At 48.1% G+C, this 20,368-nt stretch overlaps 8 protein-coding genes across 8 annotated transcripts; 4 read left to right on the forward strand and 4 right to left on the reverse strand.

Annotated features, from left to right (window-relative positions):
- Positions 1–223: 223 nt before the first annotated feature.
- On the forward strand, positions 224–2,884 carry F4817DRAFT_320758 (eukaryotic translation initiation factor 3 subunit C; the record flags this gene model as incomplete). The annotated part of the gene is made up of 2 exons (XM_049301218.1): positions 224–584; positions 645–2,884. 2 exons carry the CDS (start codon positions 224–226, stop codon positions 2,882–2,884), a joined length of 2,601 nt encoding a protein of 866 aa, XP_049154225.1.
- Positions 2,885–3,273: 389 nt separating this feature from the next.
- On the forward strand, positions 3,274–4,371 carry F4817DRAFT_352780 (uncharacterized protein). The gene has a single exon (XM_049305269.1). The coding sequence runs from the start codon at positions 3,480–3,482 to the stop codon at positions 4,278–4,280; it is 801 nt and encodes a 266-aa protein (XP_049154226.1). The 5' UTR covers positions 3,274–3,479; the 3' UTR covers positions 4,281–4,371.
- A 241-nt stretch (positions 4,372–4,612) lies between these two features.
- On the forward strand, positions 4,613–7,075 carry F4817DRAFT_294566 (uncharacterized protein). The gene has a single exon (XM_049299723.1). It carries the CDS (start codon positions 4,872–4,874, stop codon positions 6,912–6,914), a length of 2,043 nt encoding a protein of 680 aa, XP_049154227.1. The 5' UTR covers positions 4,613–4,871; the 3' UTR covers positions 6,915–7,075.
- On the reverse strand, positions 7,076–8,450 carry F4817DRAFT_294619 (uncharacterized protein). Its single transcript, XM_049299724.1, has 2 exons — positions 7,188–8,450; positions 7,076–7,126 (listed from the first exon to the last, which is right to left on the reverse strand). The coding sequence occupies exon 1, from the start codon at positions 8,096–8,098 to the stop codon at positions 7,298–7,300; it is 801 nt and encodes a 266-aa protein (XP_049154228.1). The 5' UTR covers positions 8,099–8,450; the 3' UTR covers positions 7,076–7,126; positions 7,188–7,297.
- A 176-nt stretch (positions 8,451–8,626) lies between these two features.
- F4817DRAFT_320762 (uncharacterized protein) lies at positions 8,627–13,188 on the reverse strand (the record flags this gene model as incomplete). The annotated part of the gene is made up of 6 exons (XM_049301219.1): positions 8,627–9,267; positions 9,322–9,852; positions 9,908–10,640; positions 10,690–11,145; positions 11,236–13,098; positions 13,162–13,188. The coding sequence occupies 6 exons, from the start codon at positions 13,186–13,188 to the stop codon at positions 8,627–8,629; spliced, it is 4,251 nt and encodes a 1,416-aa protein (XP_049154229.1).
- Positions 13,189–13,435: 247 nt separating this feature from the next.
- On the reverse strand, positions 13,436–14,881 carry F4817DRAFT_352787 (uncharacterized protein). The gene is made up of 3 exons (XM_049305270.1): positions 14,701–14,881; positions 13,874–14,641; positions 13,436–13,685 (listed from the first exon to the last, which is right to left on the reverse strand). Exons 1-3 carry the CDS (start codon positions 14,834–14,836, stop codon positions 13,663–13,665), a joined length of 927 nt encoding a protein of 308 aa, XP_049154230.1. The 5' UTR covers positions 14,837–14,881; the 3' UTR covers positions 13,436–13,662.
- Positions 14,882–15,625: 744 nt separating this feature from the next.
- Positions 15,626–16,921, reverse strand: F4817DRAFT_362231 (uncharacterized protein; the record flags this gene model as incomplete). The annotated part of the gene is made up of 2 exons (XM_049306504.1): positions 15,626–16,026; positions 16,087–16,921. 2 exons carry the CDS (start codon positions 16,919–16,921, stop codon positions 15,626–15,628), a joined length of 1,236 nt encoding a protein of 411 aa, XP_049154231.1.
- Positions 16,922–18,122: 1,201 nt separating this feature from the next.
- Positions 18,123–20,265, forward strand: F4817DRAFT_362232 (uncharacterized protein; the record flags this gene model as incomplete). The annotated part of the gene is made up of 6 exons (XM_049306505.1): positions 18,123–18,184; positions 18,283–19,188; positions 19,247–19,349; positions 19,408–19,749; positions 19,810–19,951; positions 20,012–20,265. 6 exons carry the CDS (start codon positions 18,123–18,125, stop codon positions 20,263–20,265), a joined length of 1,809 nt encoding a protein of 602 aa, XP_049154232.1.
- Positions 20,266–20,368: the final 103 nt, after the last annotated feature.

Raw genomic sequence — 20,368 nt, forward strand, 5'->3', positions numbered from 1 at the left:
CACCCCTCGACCCCACATGCACCAAAAATTCGTTGTGATTTTCCAAAAAAACTGTGTGCACCTTTTTTAATTTGCCTTTGCCCCTCCACATTCAACTTCAACTTGCCTTCTTCCAGGCATACGCGGCGCAACCCCTACTTTGTCGCATTGACACGTTGTCACAAAACATCCCATTCATTCGTCCTCCACTTATTTAAAAAGTAATAGAGAAACACCCGACAAAATGTCTCGATTCTTCCGCAGTGGCGACGATAGCTCGTCCGAGAGCAGCTCCGAAGAAGAGGAGCTCTACTCCGAGGAAGAGGAAGAGGAAGCGAAGGAGGAAGAATCTGAAGAGGAGGATGAGGATGAGGACGAAGATGAAGATGATTCTGAAGAAGAATCTAGCAGCGATGAGGAGGGTGGCAAAAAATCCGGTGCTGCTCGTTTCTTACGTGGCGATGATTCCGAGAGTGAAGAAAGCGACGATGATGCTCCCAAAACCCTCAAGAGCGCAAAAGACAAGCAGTTTGCCGAGCTTGAATCCACAATTGACACCATCGAGAAGCGTCAGAAGATTAGTGATTGGGGTGCCGTATCTGTTGGTAAGCTTAGCTGATTGAGATACTGATCAAGTTCATACTTATTAACGACTTTTTATTTAGAATTCGACAAGCTCAACAGACAAGCCGCCAAGATTTCTGAGCGCGGCAGGACACCGAAGCTCTACATAAAGGCCCTAGTCGAATTAGAAGATGCGATGAATGAAACCATTTCGAAGCAGAAGGTCACGCCCAAGAAGATGAACGCCACGAGTGCCCGTGGTCTCAATGCCGTTAAGCAAAAGATCAAGAAGCTCAAACAAGATTATCAAACCCAGGTCGATGCGTACAGAGAGGACCCCCTTGATTTCCTCGCTTCGGATGAAGAGGAGGAAACACCTGTTCCGAAACCCAAGAAGGCTAAGGCAGATGTATACGCCGACCAAGTCGAAGAAGACCAAGAAGGCTTTGCTACCGTCGGAAAGGGTGGCAAGACGCTCCTGTTCACACCCGAGAGCATCTTCAAGCACCTACGGGCAATCTTGGAGTCTCGTGGTAAGAAGAATACAGACCGGATCGAGCAGATCAAAATTATGGAGAAGCTTCTCGAAGTTGCCGCCACTCCATACCAACAAATCAAGGTCCTTTTAACTATTGTTTCCGCGAGGTTCGATCTTGGCTCTGGTGGTACGGCATCCATGCCATTGGAGCACTGGAAATCCGCCGAGAAGGAAATCTCAACCTTGTTCGAAGTGCTCGAGTCAAACCGGGAGTATATTGTGATCGAGAACGCCGAGGAATGGGATGACGACGAGAAGCCACCCACACTGCAACCGGGCGAGAAGTATATTAAAATCCCTGGAAGTATTGTGTCGTATGTTGAGCGGCTCGACGACGAGCTCACACGTTCGCTGCAAAATATTGATCCTCACACTTCGGAATATATCGAACGACTAACCGATGAGGGCTCACTGTACAATGTTATTTTCCGCGGCCTCTTGTACTACGAAACCCTCGCTAAGGACACGTCTTTGCAGACGCCACAGGACAGTCTAAACCGCATTGTAATGCGCAGGTTGGAGCACGTCTATTTCAAGCCTGCGCAGGTCGTCAAGATCCTCGAGGAGAATGCTTGGAAGCCGGTGCCCGCAGATGTCGAATCTACTATCACCCCTAGAGGAAGCATCTCGGATGCTACTAATCTCCTCAACGTCCTCTGCAATTACTTGTTTGTTAACAGCGAGGGTATCATTCGAGCACGTGCGATGCTGTGCCAGATATACTTCCTCGCTCTACATGACGAATACTACAAGGCTCGAGACATGATGCTCATGTCCCACTTGCAGGAAACAATTGGCAGTTTCGACGTCCAGACTCAGATACTCTACAACCGAACCCTGGTGCAAGTTGGGCTGTGCGCTTTCCGTAAAGGCCTGGTGTACGAGGCGCAGAACACGCTGCAGGAAATCTGCGGTAGCGGCCGACAGAAGGAATTGCTAGCACAGGGCGTTATGATCCAGCGTTTCGCTCAGGTCTCTCCCGAGCAGGAGAGGCTAGAAAAGCAGAGACAGCTGCCCTTCCATATGCACATCAACCTCGAGCTTCTAGAGTGTGTCTACCTAACTTGCAGCATGCTCCTCGAGATTCCGCTCCTCGCTCAAACCGGCTCCTCACCAGATATCAAGAAGCGAGTTATCAGCAAGACCTACCGACGCATGTTAGAGTATCACGAGCGGCAAATCTTCACCGGACCTCCCGAGAACACCCGCGACCACGTCATGCAAGCATCTCGTGCCTTGGCTGCCGGCGAATGGAAGAAGGCTATCAACTTCGTCCACAGCATCAAGATATGGGACTTGATGCCAAACACGGACGAGATCAAGACCATGCTGTCGAAGCAGATTCAAGAAGAGGGTCTACGAACATACCTCTTCACTTATGCTCCCTACTATGACACTCTTGCCATCTCCACCCTATCCTCTATGTTCGAGCTTGAGGACCGCAAGGTCTCGGCCATTGTTAGCAAGATGATCAGCCACGAAGAGCTAGCTGCTGCACTCGACCAGGTCACATCAACGGTCATCTTCCGAAAGGGCGTAGAGCTGTCTCGCCTTCAGAGCCTAGCGCTCACGCTGTCGGACAAGGCGGCGCAGCTCATCGAGACCAACGAACGCACGCTCGAGCAACGGACGCAGGGTACAGCCAACGCCTTCGACAGGAGAGGCGGACAGAACCAGCGAGGTGGCCGGGGTGGGGGACAGCGGGGGGGCCGAGGGGGCCCGAGGACGGGTGGGACTGGTCAAAGACAGGCCGGTGGTACACAGTTTACAGGTGGCGTACTAAGTGGTGCAGTCCGCACTTAGACAGCTGCTCGGGCATGGGATTTTCTTCTTTTCCTCTCTCGCGTTTGTATCCACTGCATACGGTTAGGTTTGACATTTAATGATAAAAAGCCTCGGTATGGGTCTAGTAAAGTCACTGGTGGAGGTTCACCTACGATGGTCATGTAGTTATGACTAGAGAATTGACTTTATTTATTGCAACACGGCGTATTTGACTCGGTGCATTTAATATGCATTTAATATCGTGATACTTTGGTATAATGCCAAGACTTACGCCCCGTACGGTTCCATAGAGTAAATGTCACATGAATGTCACATGAATGTATTTTATAAATGCATATCGATAGTAGTCCGAACTAAGCTTAAAAGGGAAGCATCCCACTTGATTTTGCACCACTAAGCGTCTTTACTAAATACAATCATTTCAGTACTTAAGAGAGATTCTGTTGCTTTCTAATCGCTGACTTATTCGATACGAGACAGCCACCAAGTTCCAATGATATCGGCGATATACTAATGTTATGTTAGGTATATTAGGTATATTAAGTACTTTTTCTAGGTATATAAACACCCGTGACGATGTGATTAAGTAGGTAACGAAGTGAACCAACCGCCTATGACTCTACGACGTATACCTGTTACTTTTGCTAGACTTTGTCTTGTCGGAAACTATCATCAATCTCTAATCGGGATTCATTCTCGGCCGATATCCCTTTCACGACATAACCTCGTGCACCGCATCCATCTCATCGCTGCCAATATGTCGTCTACCAACACGTCTTCGCCGAGCGACCCCCTGGCAGCCCCTAGCAGCAGCTCCAAGGATACCGCAACGATCCCGAAAGAAAGGCAGGATGAGGAGACGAAGCAGGAAAAGGACGAGAAGAAACTTGCGCCCCTCAAGGGAGCTGAGTTCCGCGCCTACAATCGTTTAGCCGAGCGCATGGATCTATTCCACGCCCATTTCCGTACGGCGTGGAATACGCTATGGGCGGCGGCTTGCGCGGGGAACGGTAGTAAAAATAAATCGTCGTCGCGAGGTGGACGGTCTATCATTAGCGACGGATTGGCGTTCGTGGCTCAGCTCGAAGTGCACCACAACATCGAGGAGACGTATATATTCCCTATACTAGCTCGGCGGATGCCCGAATTCCAAAACGACGGGAAGGGTGGCAATAACGCAGCGGAGCTGTTGCGACAACACCGCGAGATTCACGACGGAATGGAGGGTATGCGCAAGTACCTTAGGAGTTGTCGCGACGGCGAGCAGGATCTAGACATGGGAACGCTAAAGGCACAAATGGAGAACTGGGGAGCCATACTCTGGACCCATCTCGATCAAGAGGTTACGACGCTGGGTGCTGAGAACATGAGGAAGTATTGGACCGCCGAGGAAATCAGGCGGATACCTATGTAGATAAATATATCTGGATAGTACTGGTAGAGGTAGATATATGATGCTAAAGTTAGACTGAGACAGGAAGAAATCATTGCTACAATCTTGACAACATGCCAGTAATCTATTTACTATAGTTACTTTCACCATTTTAGCCTTAATTATGTCATATATACTAATGTAGCCATATTGGTGAACTTGGCCCTCTAATAAGTTAGTTCCCTATAGCTCTTCTTTACTCTTGTTATAATTATAACGAGCTTAAGTGAAATTGTATAATGATGGCAATTCTAATTACTAATTAACAAAGAAACAATATTAATCAAGTAATCCACAAGAATTTCAAATCTTCGGACCAACAGACAGAACTGTATAAATGCACCGACTGGGAGAGTATCCGCCCCCGCACCAAATTCTTACTGTGACCTACGTACTGTATCATATCTTAGGAGGAGGAAGAATACCTAAAGGGATATGAAATCCATCGATAGCCGAAGGTAACGAACTCCAACCTCCCAAATCCTTATATGCTATCGCCGAGCAAACATATTAGTAAACCTCATCCATCATCATGAGCCGGTGATATCTTACCATCTCTCGTCGGTTGCCACGATGGAGAAGTCTTCATCCTTGGGTGATTTAAATCTAGATTCACAATATAGAGCATCATGGCCAAAAGCATTAGTTGCAATTAGCTTAGTCGGGATCGTTGCTTTGTATAACCACCTCCCAAACCTATCGTATGAAGGATTTCGTCAACAGTATTACCATGACCTCGTAGGTGGCCCGATACAGCCTTATGCCCAGTCTCCCTACGGTCGGTTTCCGCTCCCCGACGACCCATTCCACTTCATTCCCTGCACTAATACGACCTTACTGCCCGCGCTCGACGATTCTAACCCAGTCCGCAGCTGGGCTCGCCTTTTCGACCCGAATCCTGAACACTGGAGCTGGGGGGCACCGACAACAGAGCAGAACGTCCAGGGCAAAGATCCGTATTCCGAACGGGGGATATATCTTTGTGGTTACCTCGAGGTTCCTCTAGATTACACCAACAAATCTGAATCTCGTATTGTTCGGCTCGCGGTAACCAAATATCAAGTTTCGGGCCTTGCGCGTGTTGATACGGCGCAACCCAGTTCTCCAACCGTGGGGTGCAAGAGTGAACGGACCATCATTGTTGATCCTGGCGGTCCGGGCGCGAGCGGCACGTCGCTAGTCTGGAGAGCTGCAGAGAACTTCACGAAGCGCTTGAGCGATGGCAAGTTTGACATCTTGGGATGGGATCCGCGAGGTGTCAACGCGTCATTGCCTTCTATAGCATGCTTCCCCTACGATGCTTTCAGGGACCGCTGGTCTATGCTGACGGGACAGTACCGTGAAGCGGCCGGACCACCCGAAGTCAAACTTGAACTCGCTGATGCTATGAACAATGCTACATTTCATGCCTGCAAGGAAAAATATGGCGATATTCCCCGGTTTCTCAGCACGGCCTTCGTTGCGCGTGACATGGAAGAAATCCGTAAAGCGCTCGACGAAGACGAAGTAACTGGCTATCTCGTTAGCTATGGCACCAGCATCGGCCAAACATACGCCAATATGTTTCCACATAGCGTAGGCCGCTTGATTCTAGACGCTCTGGAATATGTTCGTGACCATCGTCAGCTCGGCGGTTTTGGATGGGCTGCGCTGGATAATACTACTGATGTCTGGCGTGACGGATTTCTAGGCGAGTGTCTCAACGCCGGCCCAAAATACTGCGCCTTGTCACAGCCCAGAGGCTCAGAACCCGTGACGCTGCAGAACTTAGAGGATCGAATGCAAAGCTTGCTGGTTTCACTTGGCCAGCGACCCATCACGGGGTATCTCGAATCGAGCGGACCTTCTCTCATTACATACTCGGCTATCGTATCTGCTATATATGGCGCCTTACACAATGCTAACAGTTGGCCTGCGCTGGCCCAGATGTTATACGAACTGGAAGCAGGAAATTCGACACTAGCTACAGCCTTCCTTGAGCATTCGGAATGGGAGTATCACCCTTCAATCTCATGTCCGACCTCCTCTCGGCCTCGGTCCCACGAGCTAGGCCCCTTAGTTATCTGTGCAGATTCATATGATGCTCCCTTGCCGCCAGACGGCCTACTCTGGTGGCAGTCGCTCTGGGCTAACATGACTACCCGATCTTGGATATCAGGGAACGAGGAGTTCTTCAGCGTCCTCCCCTGCCAACATTTTCGTACCTACTGGCCTCCGCCTGCTGAACTCTACCGAGGAGACCTAAACCACACGCTCAAGAACCCTTTGCTGCTAATTGCGGAGACACACGACCCGGCGACCCCCTTACGGAACGGGAAAAACCTTTTGAGTGAAATGGGCAAGAATGCTAGGTTGATTGTTCATCACGGCTATGGACATTCTTCCAGGGACAAATCCAGCTGCACCGACTCCATCATACTGGCATTCATCCTCAACGGCACCCTGCCTATAGAGCAAGAAACATCTTGCTACGCAGACGGCAAGCCATACCTTTACGGATTCAATACAACGGAGTTTCTCATCGAGAATGCTACGGCTCAAGACCCGATTCAGATATGGCGAGAGCATATCCGAGAGCTAGCATTATGGAACCCAAGGCTAGTTCCCAGAAGATGATGTGATATTTAACACCAAGCATACCCAGATGCCCGTAAAATATTCAACTAGTCTTATTCATATAGACTGGAGAAACGAAGCCATGCCCAGCTGGCTTTATCACTATGCTCTCTATTTGTAATGCAAGTGGCAATATTTATTATCTTAGACTAGCCCTCGTATAGATATTTCAAGCACAAGAGTTATGGGCGAATTATGTAGGATATTAGCGACTGTAATAATATTAGTATATTCTATATTGATATATTTACATTGGAGTTAGGATAGACTCGCTATTGAGAGGAGCTTCTTCTTAGTGACTTGGCCATATATGATATATGTATAACACTTATCATCTCAATTAGTACCGTGCTCAATCTTCCCTCGTCTCACTCACCTACATCCTAAGGCATTACAACCTCTTTCTCTCCGCCTAGTACGTATCGGGCGCTCGCCATCATGAACTCCTTCCAGATGCGAAACTCCTCATCATCCCGCGGTGCGTATATCATGACGAAACTCCATGGCATTATACTAGCGACACCGCTCATGCGATGCCGCTCCGACCAACCACGCTCGATAGCGGTAGCAGCATCAGCTAGACTCAACACCATATGCGTGCTGCCCTCAGCATGCGAATGCGCAAACTCGCCGTTCAGGTTTTTGATCTCGTCACGCAGGGCTAGGCCAGACTGTAGCCATACGCTTTTGAATAACGGGCCTTCGAGATTCGACGGTCTGACCCGTATCAAAGATGGATTAGCTACGGCGAGCGCTTCCAGGAAGGACTCCTGTCTAGCCCGCATCGCGGGTGTGGCTTGCTGTGATGTCTGCCGGTGCGGACCGACGAACGTGGGCACCTCAGGCCGGGTCCCCTTGCGCGGCGGGATCGAGCCGGAGAAGAATGAGCGCTGGCTCAGCGGCCCGTATCGCGCCGACCGTGCCAGTTTGGCGTTGTCATAGGGCACGGGTACGCGAGTGTCTGATCGAGCGAAAGAACGGCTGATCGATTGAAACAGGTATCCGAAGATGTTAAGGGGCAGGCCGTTAGGACCGAGCGCATACCAGGCACGGTAATCGGCCACGATGCGGGAGAATATCGAGGCAGCGCCAGCGGTGGCTACTACGGCAGCGATAGCTGTGCAGAGGGTTCGATTCTGGCGGAAGAGCTCGAGGACCGGTGCCGTTGCCTTGGAGATGTCCATTATAAATGATGTCTGCGGGTTTAGTATATATTCCACCAAACTGCCTTTATCACAGTAAAATAGATGGGTGTGGTGAGCAAACACTTATTCCACTTGTTGAGTGATATTGTACGGTCAGAATGATTCTCCGCCTTGGGCATCAAGTTAACTGTCAGGTATTTATATATTAGGTACCTAGTGCTTATATATATCATCTAGGACCCTCATGGGTGCGGTTATGTGATAGACGATCAACGGTAACCAAACCAGGAGGCATTACAACGTTCTCGGGACCGTACGGAAAGGCTAATAGGTTCTACTCCGACGTGTCTCGGCTCGGAGACATCGGAAACGTCGGACAACACTACCGGGAGTTTCTAGTTTAGAATTTAAAATGCTGACTAGGTTTTCCATGTAAATAATAAATAGCAGATATCACTTACACGCATTGTCAAAGAGGGCGACTTATGAAATATCTAGCGTGAGTTTATATATTCAAGTTCTTGTTGTTCCAACTTACCTAGGTCATATCCCTAGAATTGACGATAATCAGTCCAGCCAGTATGGATCCAACCCCTCCAGAAACTCCAAGTCAACGTTGACAAAACTCTTCCAGAGGTCGATCTCTCGGTGCCATGGCTTCGTCTGGATCGCAAATACAACTGCTGTGACGTACTTCAGTAGCTCGGCCTCGTCAAGACCCATAACGAGGATAGTCTCGCCGCGGTGCACGACACGTTCTCCGACCTTGAGTTCCTCTTTTAGAAGCTCAAGGCGCGTTTTTATAGTATGGTACATACTCCATTCGCTGATTGGCATGTCCTTGGGGATGAACTTCCAGATCCAGGACCGTGCTGTGCTGTCAAGAAACGCTGTGGCATGCCGGTTCCAGCCACCCAACATTGCTGGGTAGAAGTGCGGCGCCGACCAAATGCGGAGGACCGCGAATCTCGACTTGTCGTGCTTAGAGGCAAAAGTCCGGGCGAGCGGGAGGAAGACAGGCCACTTATCGGGACTGACGAAGCCCGGGATATTCTGAGGATACTGGATCGCCTTCTGTCGGTCGGCGTAGTCCATGAATAGATCCAGCTTGCCTGGGCGGTGCGGCTCGGAGTTGGCAACGGCAAAGCCGGGAACAACCAGCGGATCGTTTTGTAAATATCCCGGGGCGATAACTCCGGCGAGGTATACTTAAAATAAGATTAGCGACGAGCTTGTGAGCTATATGAAAATATGAGACTTACACTTCGCAATGATGGGCCGAATGGCAACACTCCATTCCATCGGGTATATATCCGCATAGTATTTCTGCTTTGTCTTGGCTTCCTTCAGCACACCCTCCCACTCCCTCCAGAACTCTTTTGGTCGATACTTGAAGCTTGTCCTCATGCGACAATCCGGGAGTTTCTTGGCGCGCTCGTCCAACTTAAGAAGGGGGGTATCCTTATACTTTTGGCCGTCTTCCGACTCGAAGAAGTCTGTCACAGGTCTACACAGCTCCAAGCTTGGGAAAAACATAGCCATGGAAACGAACGATTTGATGATGTCCTGTGCAATGAACGGGTGTGGCCAGCCCGCACGTGCATCGCGCGTATAGTTCTTATAATCGGTTCTAAGCCCGAGCCAGTCGAGCATGTCAACCAGAAACCAAACCCAGTCTGTCGACTCGCTGGTTTGGTGAGACCCGAGGATACCACCAAGGATCTTGCGGGTTTCAGCATATTTCTCTTGAGCACCTGGTTCTAAGTCTCCGGCATGGAATGCCTCGACAAATGCTGTAAATAGATTATTAGCAAATATTGTTATTACCGGATAGCACGTTTGACTTACCATCACCACGATCCTTTTCCATGACCATGATTTTGTCGGATTCTTTCAACTTGGATTCCACGCCGTAAAGGCTATTAATGCCGCCACGAATCACCTCTGAGGACTCGCTCAGAAGCCCGACTCGACGTAGCAGTTTTTTCTTCTCGCTACTAATATAGTTATGATTGATCGTTGCGATCGCGTCTTCCCATATCTGTGGTAGGCTCCAGTGAGTTACAATTTTCTTCTTGTCCTCGTCGTCGCTATCGGATTCGAGATCTGTACTCCAGTCCTCATCGTTGTCGGAGTCAGGGAGGTCAGACAGGTTTTTGTCCCGCTTGCTCATCTCTCTGGCTCCCTCGGCTAGGACGTTAATCATCGTAGCTGGCGTCGTCTCCAGCCGAGTAATCGAGTTTGTAACCTCCCTAAAGGGAACATTTCGATTAGGTGTGATGAGTTCATCGGAAAAGAGGACCAAGTCCTCGGCAGCATCGGAATCATTGTAGAATAGGTACGGGGAAGACTCGATATGCGCCTCGCCGCTCGTTTCGAGGACCGTCTTATTCACTACGTCCGCTGTGAGAAATGTGTTTGATGGATCGTTGACGTCGTCCCACAAGCTTGCGACTTGCTCTCCCGGCTGGATAGAACGAACACGCATCGTCTCTTTATCTCTTGTGAGACCGCGAAGGAACGGCTCTCTGTGCCGATACACGTCAAAAGGCTTGGCTACCCTCCATGCTTTTCGGAGTTCCTAGACAATATTAGCACTAGGATAGCCTGTATATATGTGTTTGCCATACCGTAACGATTATGTTGTAAAGAAGGATAGGGTCGTTGCAAGGGACAAAGTCCCATAGCCAGACTTCGTAATAGTCTTCGAAGCCCAGGCGCCATTTTCTGAGTATGTCCACCATATCAAAGTACTCAGGGCCAACCTCGAGTAGTATATCCCACTCATTCTTCGAGGCGCGACCAAGTCCTTCCTTACGGCGTAATGTCCACAGATGCTCCTCTTCAGGGGCGGTAATTATCTTTCCTGTCTTGCCATCCCGCACGAGGACGAGCAACTCACCGGCGCGCATCGTACAATATTGGAGAAAACGGCGAGTTACCGAGTCGTTGCGTCTCATGTGGCCGACAACAATGTTTCTAGCTTCGACAATATTGTGCTGGCGCCGGTGCTGGCTCCGAGCACCAATCTGAAAATGCCGGCTATGATTCCGGGCCTCGAAGTCCTTGAAATAGGGGAAGAACCCCTGTTCTACAGTTAGAATAATATTCCCAACGCTTGGCTTACATGGCTAGGGTAGCAAGAAAGGATAATGGGGGGAATAGATGATACTTACAAGTTCATGTAGCTGTTGCGTTAACCTATCGCTTCCCCAAGATATCCAGTTCGATGCGGGGAAGTATTGCCAAACGGTAAGGAAGTTGAGCTGCGAGAATTCGTCCCAGTTTCTACAGAGCTGGACGGCATGCTTTAAGTCGCAGTCTTTTGCCATGACGGAGAACTGAAGCCAGCCATTTCGAGACATGGAGTTTTCGCTTGAATAGTTCCAGATGCTTTTACCACAGATACGAATTTTCATCTTGCTCTGCTTACGGGATTTCTTGCCAAACTCTTTCTTAAACTTTTCAAGTTCGCCATCTTTGCCAACGAGTTTCTGACGCTGGGCAAGCATGTTAGACAGGAACCATTCAGGGCCTTGGAGGTGACCATATCGATGTTCTTGGAGTATAACGTCTTCGAATGATTCTTCCTCGAGGACGTCCTCATCGTCCTCCTCCACCTCAGGCTCGTCTCCCCTAATAAGATCCGCACAAGCATCCCGAATGTCCTGAAGACTAGGCTGTTCTACTTTAAGGCAGAGATCCCGGAGGTCGGATTCAGCAATCTCGGGATCACTAAGGAACGCTTCTACGCTTGAGGACCGCACAGCCGCAGGGAGTAAGGAGGCGTGCGATAAGAGGAGACGGCAGAATAAGAACAGCTTAATCTCCTTTATGTCTCTCATGAGAGAATCAATCTCTTCATCTGCTAAGGGAGCTGTCTTAAGGTGGGTGCCGTGAGGGTTTTCCAAGGTTCCAACTAAAATCGGACCCTCGATATCGTCGTAGTTCTTTTCTACGCCTTCTTTGAGGCGTTTTCTCATTTCAGACTCGGTCTCGATATTGCTCTTGTCCGGCTCTGGGAGCTCCTCTAGTGGCTCTGAATCATCATCTATCATCTCCATGATTCGGCTTTGGCCTGTCAGACGATCGCGGGATGAGGCGGTGCCTCCCTGGGGTTTAGTTTTACTTATTATAGGTACTTGTTTTGTAGCTTTGGATTTCGCCTTCTTCTTTGACCGTTTGGGCTGCTTCTCTTCAGATATTGCAAGCTTTTCCATACTACCGGCAGGATTGGAGGAATCGGCAGTTTTCCGAGTAGAACTCTCGCTTTCGTCGATGTCAGCGAGGACCTCCATCCATAGGAAATGCTTTATAAGGTCAACATATCGACTACGTTCGTCATCGACGACATCTTCGATGGGATCCCACATTTCCGCGTCGTCTTCGTTATCAACTGACATAGACATGCGCTCCTGGTAGGCTGTTTCAAGATAGGCATCTTGGCGCTGCTTTTCTTCCTTCTTGCGCTGAGCTCGCAAGCGAGTCTGCATCTTCTTCCAGTGGCGCTTGAACATGGCTGCCTCGAGCTTGGCTTTCTTCGATTCTTTTTCACGAGTCGCCTCTTCTTCCAGTTGGACTTCGCGGACCCATTTGTACCATTTTTCTTTCTCATAAAGAACCTGAGCAGTGCGTGTCTCGAGCTTCTCGAGCGCACGCAAGACGATATGACGCCGATTAGAAAGAGTATCCAGATAAGCCTGATGGCCATAGTCCATCTGGAGCGGGTAGAAGTGCTTATGATGAAGCTTCCGCGCGTCCATCACCTTTCCAAGAAGTACATATTCTTGGTAGAGATGAGCGTGTATCTCCCGCAAGACAGTCTCGTCGCTGGCATCTTCAAACGTTTCGTTGGCCAGTGGAACCTTAGCTGTTTTTAGGTAAAGGGGAGCATTGTCCGACAGAGCATCCAGTTTGGCATTTCGTCTCTTGTAGCCGATATATAGGCCATGGCACTGCTTTCCGTGAAACCTACAGAAAAGGTTTTCCCACGTCGTAGCGACAGCGGTACATGGCTGGCCATCAGACAAGTTCACTGCCTATATATTGTGATATCAGCTTTGGAACCGAAGTTGGATAAATGATAGTCGGTTTTGACTAACCTGGCAGGTTGGATCTTGTGACGCCATTATAAACAGTAAGATAGCAAATCTAAGTCTAGAAGTATGGCTAGTTATATAAGGATAATACCATGTAAGTCTATGTTTGTGTATACATTAGAGCTTTATCGACATGAATATCGTAGAAGTTGTTCTAGTTTGTCAGCTTTAAAAAGTTAGAAGTTAGGTGGGAAGATCCTGATCAGGGGTTATTTACCCACTAAGCCCACTTATCAAGCCACTTAAGACTCGGACCAATAATCAATCTTGGACAAATGAAGGTTTTATGACGAATCGAATTTCTTACAACTACCTGCCTAAACCTAATGATACCCAATCGTGTATATCGTTACCACTACTTCTTCATCTCGTTATCGCCATGTTTATATGCGACAGCGGCAAGCCTGATTGGACTGGTATTGGGCGTCAACTACGCCCGAATTCTTTTTCCGGAATTTGTTAGATGGCGGACGAGTGATGCCCAAATCGATATCTCATAAACTGCTACCATCTTTTTGCTAATTCTGGTATGTAGCTTTGTGTCAACCCGTAGTGTAGTTATTGGGGGCTGCTGTGTGCTGAAATAGATGTGGCGAGTCGAGCGTGGTAGTGACTAACGACGTCGTTGCACGCCTAACTTGCTTCGTTTCGGTCTCCATAGTCCGTGGACGTTGAACTCTAGATCCTTCATATTTGAGTAACACGTCGTCCCCAGGAATAGCCAAAGTGGATTTCGCTGGTCGATCAGACATGCGAGCCTGGTACATGAAAACCTGAGACAGAGCTATCCTGTAGCTTAACGAGTGCGCGAGTCGCGGGTTTCTGTCCGTCTCATCGCTAAGACTGTTCGTTGGCTTAGTGATCGACTCGGGTTGAAAGGACATTGGAAGAGGCCTGTCATGTGATGCTCGCGCTTGTGACATCTGGAATTCGGATCTGCTGGGCCGGATATGGATACTATACTCAGATACCATAGAGCTACAACTTGTGCTTGGCGTTATGGACAAGAAGGTCTGAGGATAAGGGTTAGTTGAGTCAGAGCTACTAGGTCGGTTCTGTAAGCGGCTCGGGTATGATTCTGTATGAGATCTAAGACGGTCGGGTTGCTGAAATAGAGCACTTAGACCGGTGTTAGGTCCTATTACCAGCGCAGTGTGGTTTTGAATCCAGGGAGGTGGTTGTTTGGGCAAGGTTGATGCTCGTATATCTGGAGATATATGATATCTACCAGAAAAGTCATCTGGGAGCTTTGATGATACGTTTCCCGAGATCATCGTCTCTGGCAACCCGAAGTCCTGGTAGGGTGAAGTAATTGCTACAGGGCTAAACCGCGGCTGGGCTATATCACTGCGATCACAGCGATCACACTCGAGTGAAGGGATGGATGTCTTCCAACCTATATCATTGTTGGTCGGTATCGTAGCTTGACCCAAAATCGAACTACCAGAATTTAATGGCTGTTCAGACGTGGAAAAACGACCTAGGTGCCTGGATTAGCGCTGCGAAAGAACTATGTGTGTATTAAGATGTCCATAATACCTAATGCCTCTTTTTTCCTATTTCCCAGTAAACGTTTAAAGAAACCAACGTTCTTCAACTGCTTTTTAGGTGTTTCCCTCATCGCTACTAAAGACTTGTCTGACCGACGCCCCTTGAAGCGTCGGATCCTTTCTAACATCGTCGCACATAAAATTTCACATGTTGCTACCTCACGTTAGAGCCCTGTAAAAGCTAAAAGAAAAAAAAAATCCTAGTTATGTATGTCTTAAACATGATATATATGTAGACCTACACCTTGGCATGAAGTCTGTCAACGCGTTACCAACAAGACCCTGATCTAATACCGTGAAAGCGTGGCTTGACTTAATTAGCCAGCTGAACTCGCACTCATACCCTCGGATGAATCGGTTATGTAATTCAGAATGATTATACCGTCTTCGGACAATAAATTCAGGAGTCTGAGGCGGTCAGCGCTTGTCGTCCCAATGGCGTCTTAACTAAATTAGAGATTACTGATCTACAACGTAGGTCAGCCCATTACAGAAAGCTGATCCGCTAGAGCAAGAAATATCGGACTTGGGCTGAGCAGATAATATGACATTGATCTAAAATTGCTTATGGACGAACCATTTCTTCCACACAACTACCTAACCTAGTCATAAATCAACACTCCGGGTGGGGGCCGTTTTGTTGTGGCTCTAGCGTGGAAGAGGTTATACAGCCAAGTGGTGCATTATTAGGGGAACATATGCTTGGCTTCCACTTACATATACCTATGCATAATACTTGCGGTTTAAAAATATACAGCACGGTTCCCAGGTCAGACGTTTCACTTCTATTTTATATACGCATAGCCGAGACTGCTCTCAGAAACCCTATATACAACCGGGCAGATAACAATCCAAGGACTGCCCATTTCATTAGTACCTCTTCATCCCCGAATGCATTAGATATGGTAACCCTCCGTCTAAAAGCTTTCAACCACAGGCGTGACGACTGTTTGTGTCATCGAAGGATGTCTATGGCCGTCTTCATCACTAATCCTATCCACCCCCGGGAAAACGATTATGTGATTCGGATTTACACCATCTTCGAAGCGGAATCGATACTCCGAGGGCTGAGAGAATAACAAATAGCCAAACGTAGCGCATTCTACAATCACTTCCCGTAAGTGGTTCTCCTGTTCGTATCTGTCTTCACGATCGCCCGCTACGAAAGGCTCGAGGAAGATATTCAGGGCCTCAGCAAGCCGTTGCGCTTGGTGAGTGCTAACATCTTCAGATGGAACTAATGGTGTCCTATCGCTTCTGCTTGGGTGAAGCAAGAAGGCGGATAACTGTCGCCATCGAGTGAATGCAGCATCGACAGCTATTTTGATCATATATGTATCAGTACTTGCAATACCATTAACCGGGCTGCCCTACTTACCGTCCGAATTTCCTCTAAAGCTCTCCGTAGCCGGTATCAAGGAGGCGAACGAGGATACCGGCTGTGGAAGCAGAGATAAAGGCGAGGTCCCGTCAAGGGTGACGCTGGCAAATGTAACGCTGGCAATGATGTGCTGAATAGCACTGTATCGACTTCTCGGGCTTAGGGCTAAAGAAGCAAGTGTATCGGCCAGTAAGGTATCGCCCTGGCCTACTCCTAGATGAACCAGCTCCGCAGATAGGACACCTACATTACGCGAAACCGGCAGGTTATGGTAGTTATTTTCGACATGTTGCTGCAGCAGTTGGCTCAAAGAACGAAGCTCCGTGCGTATTTCAGCATCCGGGGTTGGATCTAAGAGAAATTGGTCCAGCTGCAGTCTATCTGTTGATATATGACTCTGCAAAGGCTTCTCCTGGCTATCGTATTCGCCTCCGCGCGACCTATCACCCGACCCTCGCCGCCTTCGCTGTCGGAACAAGAAAATCCCTAATATAGTTCCCATTATCAACCCCGCGACAGCACACGCGATAGCAATCCCAGCGACGGCTCCACTGGAGAGACCTGAGTTGCCATCTGATTCGACCGACTGGGTAGCATTTATAAGCGACGGTGATACTCGGCTCGAAGACGTACTCGAACTATCCGTTGTGGATGTAGAAGACGTAGTTGAGGAGGAAGTAGTAGAAGTGGTAGTGAAGCTGTTCCAAAATTCCGTCGAAAAGCTAAACACGGTCTGTCCTGGCGCCCTGGTCCATACATCAACTGCTTCATAAGAGGTCCCTTTAGTAAATACGGTAGAAACCGTTGTCTGCGATATCGATATCTCTGCCATTGTGCCGAGCACCAGAATCTAGATGGTTTCAAATTTCACCTAGATTCGTGATTATAGAAGTAAGACAGACTATCCTGTGAGATGATAGAGAACACCGTTATTTTACGGTACGTGGATATACTCAAAATAGCACAAAAGAGTATCCCGCAGGCCAGGTAACACAGCCCCGATTACTGTAGGGCACGAGTGGGATCTGCGGTACGAGGACAACATTCAAGGCGCTATTGTCTAGGTTACTAAGAAGCCTCTACTATGATAGTATTAAAAATACACAACAACTCGCGATAGCTACTACCTCACTATTCGCTTCGAATCAACTCACGAGACCTTTAGTACGGAATACAGTAGTTTGAATTGGGTATATAAACTAAAAGCTGTTTCCGGAGACGCATTTACGCATGGTCATATTCCTTTAGCATTGAATGACCGGTGAGACGTGTGCTGGGGAAGACAGGGAGACGGGGAGATAGGGCGAAAATGGGAATGAACAGGGATCAGCCGCAGCCTGTTTTGCTAGATGCATGCTCTAATGAGTTGGGGGCTTAAAGCTATACTTGATTTGACCACTTAAGATGATACACATCGCTACCGGATTTGCTACTCTTGAACAATGCATACTATGTATGTAGGGGTTGCACTTTGAACGACTCGGAGTAGTAATGTTTGCTTATAGTATCGTACCATTATATCACAACGCCAACATTCTTTGTTATCGGCCACCTGGATCATGAGTTGAATGAACAAGAATAGAAGTTTGCCGAGGGGTCTTAGCACAGCCATCCATGAGCCAACAAACGATCCTATCTCCACACGACCCAGACCCTAAGATCTATTATTTGAATTTCAATCCTAAGGACGGAGAAAAATGTGATCCATGCGCAGCGTCTATCGACCCAACCTCGACCCAACCGGAACACACAGCCTTATTATTATTAAGGGATAGGTACAGGATTACATAGATCGAACCCTTGTTCTTTCAACGTGGATCGGTCGTAACGGATACTGCTGTAGGGCCTTTGAGGCTCTTGGGTAACGTCCACTTATTTATCAAGCGAACGTTGTAGAGCAATCTTAACAGATACCTTGTTGTTGTCGCTTTACAACTATTACATACCCAGATACCTTAGATACCTACCTAGGTATGTTTCTAGTTACCCGACAATTCTCAAGTCATGCACGTAAATGCGCGTACTAGCCCACCATGGCAAGCGAACGACCTGATATACTTGTAGCCATTGACTTAGGAACAACTTACACAGGCAAGTGACATATATTCACCGCTTAATCTTTGTTATAACGTGCTCACTCCGCGCAAAAGGTGTCGCATGGGCGCGACCGCAGCGGAATCAGACTCTGCAAAGCCCTATTCAGATTATACATAACTGGCCTGGCACCTCGACTAAGAATGAGCAGAAAGTTCATACTTGTCTTGTCTATAATGATGACGAGAGCTTGTCATCGTGGGGCTATTTGTGCGAAGATGATGACATGATAGATAAAAAGAAGCGAGAATTCTTCAAGATCTTTCTCGACCAGCGAACGTTGGAGGATGCGCACCGCCGAAACATTGGCCAGACGCCCAGCTCCGTCTGCGATGCACAAAGATTAGTCTCTGACTACCTACGCGAAGTTTACTCGCACGTCAAATCAACCGTGGAGTTGCATACTGGTATAGGCCACGTGGGATGGCAAGAATTGGTTGTCGAATTCATCTTCAGTGTCCCGACGACGTGGAGAAGCCAGGAGATAATCAACTCGTTCAAGAAGTGCATCGAAGATGCAGGGTTTGGCATCGAGGGACGGTACCATACAGCCAAAGTCGAGCTGACAGAGTCTGAGGCCGCAGCCGTCGGTACCATCAAGAACTCACCTGTGGTTTTTGAAGCAGGCAACATTTTCTTGTCTGTCGACGCAGGAGGGGGAACTACGGACCTCGCCCTAATGCAGATCGTCGAGGCGCGGCAGCCGTTTCCGTTACTGTCCCAGCTGAATCAAGTAGACGGTATTGGGATTGGCTCGACCTTAATCGACCAGGCCTTCGTAGCGATGATAAATAATCGTCTCAGTCGGTTCCCTAACTTAGTAGACCAACTCCCTCCTGACTGTGCTGAGAGACTTGTCAAGAGCGAGAGATATCGAACAACGAAGCATAAGTTCGGAGAGCGAGTTTACCAATCAACTTGTTATAAGCTCCCCTTAGACGGTGTTCCTTACAACCTTAACCACAGTGGCGCGCAGATCGAGCTCGGTAGGATAGTAGTCTCATGGTATATCAATTCTAGACGCCATATCAAACTAGTTTGGATCTAACAAGCCTCGTAATAGGGAAGAGATGCAGTCCCTCTTTGACCCGCACGTCGAAGGTATCATGAAAAAGATATACGAACAGCTAGATTGGATGTTAGCTAATGGTATTAATCGGCCGATAGTAAGTTTACATAATAGCTTCACCAAGGACTAAGAGACTGATGCATCGAATCAACTAGAGCTATATGATTCTATCCGGCGGACTTGGGAGCTCCAAATACGTCCGCGATCGCATTCAACATGAAATGATGACTAGCTTATACCCACACGCCCATCAAGTCAAGGTACTACAAGCCCCTGATCCGCAACTAGTCGTTGTGAAGGGTTTATTGTTAGACAGATTGCAAAATCTGGAGTCCGGACTGGTTCCGGTCATAGTAAGTAGAGTAGCTCGAGCGAGTTACGGTCTTGTATGCAAGACAAAGTACAATCCAGATATACATTTTGATGAGGATATTAAGACGGACTCTTACGACGGAGAGCAATATGCCATGGGCCAGATCGACTGGCTTATTAGAAAAGTATGCTTTCTAAACTTCTATTTTTCTGACGAATGCTAAAGTGCCTACTCACTTACCTAGGGCGACTCTATAAACACGAATGTCCCCATCAGTACAACTTATACGAAGAAAGTGGACCCAAAAGATTCGAACCGCAGTTGGGATTCGATTGTCGTGATCTCAGACTTAGATCCTTACCTTTTACCACGCAGCATTAATCAAGGTGAGTCATCCGGGATGTTATAAGACCCAATAAATTGTATATCGTACTCATTCTTAGTAGAAGGGTTCAAACAGCTCTGCATAGTAAAAAGCGACATCACGGGGATAAGCCACGGCGATATGGTTATGAAGCGTAAGTCAAGAAGGTTCTTGTTCCATGGCAAGAAGTTCTATCTGTGTAGTTACGAGGTCCGGGCTATCGTAGCCCCTGCGGAACTGAGGTTCGAGTTGTGGTTTGCCGGGCAGAAGTTCTCGGGGAACCACGAGCCCATCAAAATCACTTGGGATGCCGAAGGATCTAAAGTCGGCGGATAATAGTTAATCAAAAGCAGGTCTTGGGTTGGATAGCATGATACAATACCATACTTGAAGCTAATATTAAAGTAATATGAAAAAGCTTAATCGATATATTTGTCGA

This window comes from Daldinia loculata (genome assembly GCF_022478755.1).
Source record: "Daldinia loculata strain CBS 113971 unplaced genomic scaffold F4817scaffold_87, whole genome shotgun sequence".
NCBI classification, from domain to species: Eukaryota; Fungi; Ascomycota; class Sordariomycetes; order Xylariales; family Hypoxylaceae; genus Daldinia; species Daldinia loculata.